We start from the raw sequence: 10,735 nt of genomic DNA, 5'->3' as shown, positions 1-10,735 counted from the left end.
GCATCTTCAAACTGAAGTAACATTAGGATATACGAGTAGTATACCAAATATGTGCTAGAAAAAAAATATGGTCGCTTTCGAAGTTGTCGATGCACTTGCATTTGAATATATCTTTGGGTGGTTTATTACTCTCAGAGAGATGGACAACATATTGATGGGTTGAATGAATCTATAGGTTTTTTTTCATTTGTACATGATGACATTGACGCAGCTACTCGTATGTGCTTTTCCCTTTAACATAGGTTTCCGAATTCTTTCGCCCAATTGCATGTCCCTGTCTGATAGTGTGGAGTACTTACATAACTACTTCTGTAATATTCCAAAAATTTATTGTACATTACCAGTCTGTTAAAAAAACCTGTAAAGTGAACATATTCCTGCAGTGCGTTTAATTCGAGTCCATTACGAAAGCTTGTGCAACGATAACTGCAGTGATCCTCGAAGCCATACTATAGATTTGCAACAATACTTACGCCAAAGAACTGTAGGAAGTCAGAATCTCCTTTCAAATTTTAATTGTTAACCACAGATCTCCAATACTTCTTTCAAACATGGATCACAGTCCACAGTAAAAAACAAATTGCGATAAACAATAAACATAATAATTATGTTTATTGTTATCAATCCCAACAAACACAAAATATCACTAATAGACCGGTCACATGAGAACGGGTCGCTTCTACGATTCGTTCTTAAGTTCAACAGCTCGGCTGTGGAACGAACTGCCGGCCTCTGTGTTTCCTCCCTCCTACAACATGGGACTCTTCAAGACCCATGTTCACTCCTTCATCTCCACAAAAAGACCCTCCACACAGCATCCCCAAAGATGACATAGGCCCCGAGGGAAATTATTTTCTTCAGGGCCTCCTGTGTGGAGTAAATATAAAAAAAAGACAAGCGTACAAAGAAAACATAAAAACTCCGACGGTAAACACTACCTTTGGACAAAGACACCATAAATACCACGCCAGTAAAGCATTCAACAGTCTTCCACTTGAAACAAAAATTGAGGAAAATAAAAATAAATTCAAACACAAAATAAAAAAATGGATTAAAGAACAAAAAGACAATATGACCAAAATTCTATAACATAAAATAATAAAACATATACACGCAACACAAAAAAAATATAAAACACGCACAAACACATAAATCATTATAAATGCCGATTTACATTCGCTTTTAATATTTTTCTCTTAGTGTGATAATTATATTTTAATTTTTAATCTTTATTTTTAGTTTAAATTTATCTTTATTTTAATGTTGTTTTTCTTTTTTTTTAAATGTATAAATTCTTATATTATAAAATGGGGGCCTCAGCACGGGTAAACAACCCAATGAGGCCAACATTACTGAATTAAAATATGAAATATTGTAAAATAATGTATCAACAATAAAAATAAAAAAAATGATTAGTTAATTCACATCTTCTTGCCCCGAAACATATTGATTCGGCACTGTCGAAAAATGTAATGATTCAAGAGTTTGAGATCTATTGAAAAGACTCTGAAAAAGAAAGGGGGTTGAAAGAGAAAACTAATTGCAGATATGAAAAGGATTTGTGTTAATCTAGTTAGCAAAGAGGGATTGCAGCACAGTCCTGTTGCAACATTACAACGTGCACTTAATGCAGGGGTACTCTCTTTGGTGTTTGCACAACAGAGTGAAGTACATTCGTTTGGTTCCGTGGGCAAATACATTCTTGATAGGTTCGAAACGTGTCGGTAAACAATTGCCTGCAATTATTTTGATACTCGTCTCCGATGTTTCTTAGTATTTTGAAGGGATTAAAAATATGTTTCTTGCAATTCAAGTATGAAAATAGGTAAAGAATAGATTAACAAAAAAATTACTTGTGATATGATTTAAAATGCATCGAGCACGCCTAATTACGGAGGAAATTGAAGACCAGAAATACTCGATTAATATTAATAGACATGTTTAATAGTATTTGGAATCCGGCACATTACGGCTACACCAAAATTAAACACTAAAAACCACATTAATTTAACCGATTGTTTATTATGCTGAAATACTATTTGTAGAACTCCATTTTAATTGTAAGTATTTTTCTTTTATTTATTTATAAATATCATTCTAATTATCCAATTAAAAAAAAACAGTTTATTTAAAAAAAGTTCTGATTTTATAAACTCGAGTGCATACACGGCATTTATAAACGCCGGTGTAAAAAATGAAACGATGCAATGTGCCTACATGTTGGACAAACTGGGCGGACCCCTAATATTAAATTCAAAGAAAACATGCGACTGTTTTAAAAAAATACAGTCAAAATTTGCTAACTGGATAACAATCATTTACTCAATGATAATAATAAGTGTACGGGACCAAGTTAGTGAAGCCCGCACAAATACTGCAAATTCAATAGGGCACCGGCACACATTGACACCTTGATCTGAGAGTTTTTGCAGGGGCAGTAGGAAAACATTAAATTAAACAAGTATTACTTTCCCGAGAACTCTCGGATGAGAAGTGACTGTTTGTACCAGTTACTTCTCTATTTATTGGACAAAATTATACATTAAATTTCACACATGTTCAATGAGAGTAATTAGCGATCACCCTTATCTCTTCACTGTGTTGAACAAAACAAAAACATTAGTTTTTAAATGTATGGTGGCGCCGAAAATCCATTAATATTAACTATAGCAGTCGCATATTAAGGATGTGGAATAATATTATAGTATCATATTTATTTTGACGCAGATATCTAAATGGTTTTATCAAAAATATTAAGGACATCGTAAAAACTTGAGATCTTGTTATCTCATAATGACTTTGGCTCTGCACGTCCGATATACTCCCCACGGTGCAGTCTCTGCTGCGCCCAGCTACTCCGTCGGGCGTGTTCTGTTTCATCCCAGCGTCTCGTGTTTGCAGTTGATGTCATTGCAAGGGGTTTCGGCTAGGCAGGTGTTGTCGTGCTGGTGATTGGATCGGCTGGTGTTGTTGAAGCAGGTAGTATGACGGCGATTTTAATGGCCGGTCTAACATATATTCCGGAACTTGTCTGGATACGGGCTGTCCTGACTTGTCCGTCGGCGGCGGGCACGGCCTCAAGGACGCGGCCACGCGGCCAGCTGTTCCGTGGCAGCGTGGAGTCCATAATGACCACCAGGTCATCCTTCTTAATGGGTGTGACCGGGTTGTGCCATTTTTGCCGAGCTGCCATGGTGGGAAGGTATTCTAGAAGCCACCGCCTCCAGAATATGTCTGCAAGTTGCTGGCCGATACGCCACTGGCGGCGAAGGCATATTTCCTCTTCCTTTTTGCCAAACATGGACAAGAGGGGACGCTTTCCAGCCGACCCTAGAAGAAAGTGGTTGGGGGTCAAAGGCTCTTCGTCGCGTGGGTCAACTGATATGTGAGTGAGTGGTCTGTTGTTCACTGTGAATTCAGCCTCTGCCAGGGCCGTGAGTAAGGTTTCTTCTCTAGGTGCCCGTTCCTTAAGTGTGGTGCTCAGGGCTCTTTTTACTGACCGTACAAGCCTCTCCCAAGCTCCCCCCATGTGGGGCGTCATTGGAGGTATGAAATGCCACTCAATGCCCTGGGTGGCTATGGCATCAAGCATTCTGGCATCGTGGCTCAATGATACCAGAGCGTCTCTCATCTCTGCATCGGCTCCATGAAAATTTGTTCCGTTGTCGGAGTACATGGCTGCGGGTTGTCCCCTTCGCGCAGTCATCCGCTGTATGGCCATGATGGCTGAGTCTGCGGTCAGTGAGGCGGCCAGTTCTAAGTGAATGGCGCGGGTCGAGAGACAAGTGAAGATGGCTCCATATCGTTTTTCCCGATGTCTGCCAACCGTGATCTCCATAGGCCCGAAGTAGTCGAGTCCGCAATGTGTAAATGGGCGGATGTGATGCATCAGTCGAGGTGGTGGTAGCGCCCCCATTAGTGGTGGAGAGGGTTTGCTTCTCCTTATGTGGCAGGTGGGGCAGGCGTGTGCTATCTTCCTGCTTGTAGTGCGCAGACGCAGTACAAAGAAATCGCCCCGCACCTCTGCGACCGTCTTCTCCGTGCTGGGATGGTCCGCCTTCTGGTGGTAGTGGCGAATCAGGAGCTGAGTGTACGGGTGGTCTCCATCCAGGATGACGGGAGTCCGTGCTACACACTTCGTTTTCGCTAGAGCTCGCAGCCGGGTACCCATCCGCAGGGCGCCGTCTTGTCCGAAGAAGGGGTTTAATGGGTTCAGACGACTACCAGTCGGCAGCATTTGGCCTTGCTTGAGGGTGGTCATGTCAGTATTGAAGGCGTCCTCCTGAGACCTTTTTATCCATCTGTCTTCCGCCTCCTTGATCTCCTCCGCTCGCAGTGGGCCCCCTACAGATTTGTTAACTTTCATCCGACATTGTTTCACAAAGCGGAGAACCCATGCTGTTGCACGAATCAGCCGTTGCCATGAGGAGAATCTCTCGATGGATGGTAAGGCTTTCCTTGCAGTTGATAGAAGGCCGACGTAGTGAGGCTTAACCTCTAGTGTCTGGTCGTCGGGCCTTTTGACAGGTGCACGCTCTTTTGGCCACGCACTCTCAGGTAAAATGATAAAGGCCGGGCCGGTAAACCACCTTCCTTTGGGTGATAGGTCGGGCACATCTGAGTCCCTTGTACCGATGTCAGCGGGATTGAGCTTGGTTGGCACCCATCTCCAGTCGAGTATGTTGGTTAACTCATCTATTTCGCCCAGTCTGTTTGCCACGAAGGCAGAGTACGTACGTGGGTCAGTTCGTAACCAGCACAATACGGTTGCAGAGTCTGTCCAGAAGTACGTTTGGGATATACGGGCCTGGCTTTCCTTGTGGATGGTCTGGGCTAGTCTTGCCGCGATGAGTCCGGCTTGTAACTCAAGGCGGGGAATGGAGAGGGGCTTCAGTGGCGCCACTTTGCATTTACTGGCCAGAAATGTCGCCTGTAGGGATCCATTTACTTCTTCGGTGTAATAGGCGACAGCGCAGCAGGCTTGTTCTGACGCATCGCAGAAGAGATGTAGGGTCACGCTGTTCTGCTTGAGATGGAGGCAGCGTCTCGGAACTGAAATGCTGTGTGTATTCAACAGGCTCAGCCATTCGGTCCACCTCTGTGTATGTTCAGGGGTAATGGGGTTGTCCCAGCCTATACTCGAGCGCCACACGGCCTGCAGCAGTATCTTCGACCGGATTGTAAGGCAGGAAATGAAGCCTACTTGGTCGAAGATTTTCATTACTATTGAGAGCAGCTGCCTTTTCGTGGGTCGCGTGGCCACTTCTGGGGTGATCGCCTCTTGGAATGAGTACAGGAAGTTATCAGTGGACGGGTCCCAAACTAGTCCAAGCACTCGTTCCGTCTCCGTACCTCCACCGCTGATCCGCACTGTGGAACTGGCCCGGTCTTCTGTGGGAACACCGGCTATGGCAGCTGGACTGTTAGATGCCCAGCTAGTTAGGTGGAATCCTCCTTTCGCGAGGAGGGTGCTCACACCGTGGACGAGTGAGGCAGCCTCCTGACAACTGTCTACCGCATCTAGGTAGTCATCCATGTAGAATTTAGAACGAATGGCTGCTGCGGCAATCGGGTTTTCATGTTCGTATTCCCCGGCTACCTTGTTCCGGACGAACTGGGCGCTGCTCGGTGAACAAGTGGCTCCGAACATCATAGATGACATCTGGTAAGTATCAGGTTCGTGTTGGTTCGGTAATCTCCAGAGGTAGAGTTGGGACAGCTGATCTTCCCGCCTTATCTTGATCTGCAGAAACATTTCCTTGATATCTGCGGCAATGGCGATGTTTCCCTCTCGAAAGCGCAGAATATTCCCTAAGAGGGAAGACAGCAGGTCAGGGCCGGTAAGCAGCTGGTCATTAAGGGAGGTCCCTCGGCATCGACTGGCGGCGTCAAACACTATCCTGATCTTCCCTGGCTTATTGGGGTTTGTCACCGCAAAGTGCGGCAGGTACCATTTTCTGGGTGCGGTTGTTGACGCTTCCAGTTTAGACAGCTTCCTGGCGTATCCTTTGTTGACCAGCTGGCTCATCTTGTCGCTGTAGGCTGCTACCAGATTCTGATCTGCTGCCAGCTTCTTCTCAAGGGAATGAAGTCGTTTCAGCGCGCACTGCCGGTTGTCAGGCAATGTGGCTTCCGGATTACGCCACAGGAGGCCAGTTTCCCACCTCCCAGTGCGAAGAGGCCGGGTAGTCGTGTTCATTAGTGCGATGGCCCTTTGTTCGCTTGCCTGGGTTCTCACCGCGGCAGTTACGCCAAGAGAGTCGACGGCAAAGTTGCATTTTACCAATTCTCTTAGGCGGATATCTGCGGCTGATTCAATTTGTAGTGCCAGCGTCGTGGATTTATTGTCACTGCCAGTCCCGACACCCCCATGGGCGATCCACCCCAGTGCGGTTCGTGACACTATTCGCGTAGTGTCATGGTCTTCGCGCACTTCCCGTGAAACGATCAGATGAGCATTGTCTTGCCCTATCAAAAGTTTTGGGGTGACAAGGTTTCCCTGGGCCTGTTGTTCTGGCAGGTTGAGGTCGGAGATCGTGTTGGCGATGATGTAGTAGGTGTCACTGCTATCACATCCTCTTATGGTCAGCTTCACTCGGCGGGAGAGTGTGTCAGAGGTGCACATCCCTTTGGCGCCATGGATCCGTATGCCGCGGACTGGGCCGCTCACCCCGATCCGTGTCGCGATGTCAGCGTCGACAAGTGTCACAGTTGAGCCTTCGTCGAGGAGCGCGAACACCAAAACTTTGCTTCCTTGGGGGACGCCCAACATAACCTGCACAATTTTTAACAGCACGCTCCGGTCCGTCGTCTGGCGTCACAAGTTAACCTCACCGACAGCACCTTCCGGTACGAACTGTGGGTCATGAAGCAAACGGTGATGTGGTGATCTGCACCCTCCTATGCCGCACCATGCCTTGGTTTTACAGTCCCGTGAGTGGTGTCGATCCAGACACTTACGACACAGGTTCTTCTGTCGCACCATTGTCCACCGGAGGGCGAGACTTTTCTCCGCGAACTCGGTGCACTCGCGAGTTTTGTGGTTGCCACCGCACTGGCCGCAACTTTCACTAGACAGTTTGCGTTTACGCGTATTGTTCATTTTATTTTCGCGAGGCTCACTCCTCTTACGCGATGTAACAAATTCAGTAGGTCTAGAGTCTGGTTTAACTTCTTCACCGTTTACTACATGCACCTGCTCGGTCCGTCGCGGTCGAGGTCGCACTGGGTCGATCATCCCGCTGTTGGGTATAGCGTTAGCCATACTTTTCAGAAATGCTGCCAGCTGAGTTATTGTAGCTAGACTCGTAAGACCACGTGTCTCATACAGCCAGGTCATCCGTAGCGTAATCGGCATCTTTGTTGTGATGTCATTCAGTAGGGTGGGGTTGGTCAGGTATCCGTCAGTCCTAAGGATCCTAAGTGATGTCACCAAGTTCTGGACGGTTCCGGAGAAGTCTGCCAGGTCCTCAAGGGTTGCGTCTATTGTGAGATACGGCAGCTTTTTCACCTTTTCCAACATCAGCGTGGCTATTGCGCTGGCGCCACCGTATCGCTGCTCGAGGACAGAGAGGATCTCTGGAACTTGAGCGGGATCCATGAGGAGAGGGCCGACTGCATCCCGAGCCTTCCCTTTTAGTGCACGCTGCAGCCGGATGAGGTTTTCAGATGAAGTCATTCTGCAAGTGGTTGTGGATTGGGTGTACTGGGCTTTCCATGTGGGCCACTCGAGCGGGTCACCCAGGAAGAGGGGAAGATCCTTGGCCGTGGTCTGCCTTGCGATTAAGGCGGCCATCCGTGTATCGTCCTCTATCGTGCGAGGGCTTGCTTGGGCACGGGACGTGCGAAAACCCTCTGCTATTGCTGAGGTGATCTGGGACAGCTGATCAGCGCCTTTTTGCACCCACTCGTGAGTGTGCTGTGCTGTCTCATCGGCCGTAGGCAGTGGCGGAAACAGTGGTGAAAAATCCTGACTCGTAGGGAATTGCTGCGATCTGTTATGCGTAAATTCCACTTCTCCAGGTACTGCTGCTTGGGGCTGTCGCTCGGGGTACTGTGGTAGAGTATAATCGGCTATGGGAATGCTTGCCACGGGTGCCGTGTGTCCCGTAGTTTCCAACAGTATGTGCACTGAGCGTGCATTCGAGGCGGGTCCGGGTTTTATGATAGCGTGGCCAGCATTTGAGGCGGGCCGTGTTCCCGGCAGTGTACGCACCGGGCATGCATTCAAGGCTTGCCCGGGTGCTGTGATAGTGTAACCGGCTTTCGAGGCGGGCCACACTCCAGGCGCTGTTTGCACCGGGCATGCATTCGAGGCTTGCCCGGGTGTTGTGATAGCGTAGCCGGCATTCGAGGCGGGCCACGCTCCAGGCGCTGTTTGCACCGGGCATGCATTCGAGGCTTGCCCGGGTGCTGTGATAGCGTAGCCGGCATTCGAGGCGGGCCACGCTCCAGGCGCTGTTTGCACCGGGCATGCATTCGAGGCTTGCCCGGGTGCTGTGATAGCGTAGCCGGCATTCGAGGCGGGCCACGCTCCAGGCGCTGTTTGCACCGGGCATGCATTCGAGGCTTGCCCGGGTGCTGTGATAGCGTAGCCGGCATTCGAGGTGGGCCACGCTCCAGGCGCTGTTTGCACCGGGCATGCATTCGAGGCTTGCCCGGGTGCTGTGATAGCGTAGCCGGCATTAGAGGCGGGCCACGCTCCAGGCGCTGTTTGCACCGGGCATGCATTCGAGGCTTGCCCGGGTGCTGTGATAGCGTAGCCGGCATTCGAGGCGGGCCACGCTCCAGGCGCTGTTTGCACCGGGCATGCATTCGAGGCTTGCCCGGGTGCTGTGATAGCGTAGCCGGCATTTGAGGCGGGCCACGCTCCAGGCGCTGTTTGCACCGGGCATGCATTCGAGGCTTGCCCGGGTGCTGTGATAGCGTAGCCGGCATTCGAGGCGGGCCACGCTCCAGGCGCCACGGGGGCTTGGGTAGTTGTGAACCTGGAATCGGCAGGTTGGTGGCCTGCTTGCAGTGCGGCGGATGTCTTTGTTGCTGCTGCCAGGGCTGCAAGTAGGTTGGCGGTGTGCTTAACGTGCTGCTTCTCTCGAGTGCGCAACTCACGGCGCAACATTTGTATTGCATCCTCAGTTGACTCTGACCGTTGGTCATCATCTTCTCCGTCGGACTCCTGGGGGGCCGGGAAACTGTGGGTCAGGATGGGACCCCAAGCTGTGGTTGATTGTTCAATGGAGTCCGAGGCAAGCATAGCTTGATCAGCTTGCTGGGGTGCATCTTGGCTAATGGGAACATCAGTCGGAGAGTTGGAAGTAGGGTCCGGGGCTCGGCGAGACATACGTTTGTCTCGGTCTGCGGGAACGCTGGTTGCTGATCGCGACGCCCCGGATGACGTAGAGATTTTATGGCCACTGCGAAGCGAAGGCATCTTTACTGAAGCACGATTAAAGGCGTAATGCGTAGAACCGGCACGAAGGACCAATTTGTACGGGACCAAGTTAGTGAAGCCCGCACAAATACTGCAAATTCAATAGGGCACCGGCACACATTGACACCTTGATCTGAGAGTTTTTGCAGGGGCAGTAGGAAAACATTAAATTAAACAAGTATTACTTTCCCGAGAACTCTCGGATGAGAAGTGACTGTTTGTACCAGTTACTTCTCTATTTATTGGACAAAATTATACATTAAATTTTACACATGTTCAATGAGAGTAATTAGCGATCACCCTTATCTCTTCACTGTGTTGAACAAAACAAAAACATTAGTTTTTAAATGTATGGTGGCGCCGAAAATCCATTAATATTAACTATAGCAGTCGCATATTAAGGATGTGGAATAATATTATAGTATCATATTTATTTTGACGCAGATATCTAAATGGTTTTATCAAAAATATTAAGGACATCGTAAAAACTTGAGATCTTGTTATCTCATAATGACTTTGGCTCTGCACGTCCGATATAATAAGCTAACTCCGTTACACATTCGAAACAAAAGACGTAAACTCAGTCTTTTAGAGCAGTTGGCAATTAGTAAAACTCTAAAAAATCATTGAGAAAACCTTACTTTAACGAAAGGAAACTTTAACAGGTATTTATTAATAACCAATAACAATTTTCGATGCCATTATTGATTTCCGAATAAAATATCGAAAATCAATAATGGCATCGGTAATAAAAATAAAATCAATTTGTTTTTAATTATGAGTACCTAATAGCAAATAATTTCAAAATGTCATTTTTAAGTGGCTTCTGTACAGTTTGATAAAGCCTTTAAAAGGCGAAACAGTTGTCACGAGTAAAAATAATAACAGAACATAACGTGTTTATAAATAAAATAAAAATTGTTGAGAATAATAATAATATTGAATATTAATTAATTAATATTGATAAGATTGAATAATAATATTACAAGGCATTATACCTAGCTCTCTCGTTCAAAATTTAGGCGTATTAGATCTATCAAAAAAATTATATATAAAAATACATGTAGGATTACGAAAGATTTTTTAAATACTTGTGTTGAGGGATCAGTAGGATTTATAGGCCCTGTTCCTAACAGTTAACTGATAGTTCCTAACTGATATGAAAATATCTGGAGTCGGTGAATTATTTTCTCTGGTGAGTTGACGCTTTGTTCTTGTATTGTTTTGTATTTATTTTGCTTATATAATGCACTTACATAATGTTGATTGACTAGATAATCATTTGTGGAAAAGTGTGTGGAAGGG

General features: G+C 46.9%; 1 protein-coding gene across 1 annotated transcript; it reads right to left on the bottom strand.

Moving 5' to 3' along the window:
- Nucleotides 1–2,926: 2,926 nt before the first annotated feature.
- On the bottom strand, nucleotides 2,927–9,430 carry LOC149419663 (uncharacterized). Its single transcript, XM_089637516.1, has 3 exons — nucleotides 9,109–9,430; nucleotides 6,961–8,289; nucleotides 2,927–6,753 (listed from the first exon to the last, which is right to left on the bottom strand). The coding sequence occupies exons 1-3, from the start codon at nucleotides 9,428–9,430 to the stop codon at nucleotides 2,927–2,929; spliced, it is 5,478 nt and encodes a 1,825-aa protein (XP_089493642.1).
- Nucleotides 9,431–10,735: the final 1,305 nt, after the last annotated feature.

This window comes from Hesperophylax consimilis, chromosome 11, assembly GCF_061612785.1.
Source record: "Hesperophylax consimilis isolate HC1 chromosome 11, BYU_Hcon_1.0, whole genome shotgun sequence".
Taxonomy (NCBI): domain Eukaryota; kingdom Metazoa; phylum Arthropoda; class Insecta; order Trichoptera; family Limnephilidae; genus Hesperophylax; species Hesperophylax consimilis.
This window is presented reverse-complemented; position numbering and strand designations above follow the sequence as displayed.

Excerpts from the sequence above, each read along its gene's own strand:
- LOC149419663 (XM_089637516.1), bottom strand. The coding sequence starts at position 9,430 with ATGCCTTCGCTTCGCAGTGGCCATAAAATCTCTACGTCATCCGGGGCG. Across the intron at positions 8,290-9,108 it reads TGCAATACAAATGTTGCGCC|CGCCTGGAGTGTGGCCCGCC; the intron begins GTGAGTTGCGCA and ends CGGTGCAAACAG. Across the intron at positions 6,754-6,960 it reads GCGACAGAAGAACCTGTGTC|GAAGCAAAGTTTTGGTGTTC; the intron begins GTAAGTGTCTGG and ends GCGTCCCCCAAG.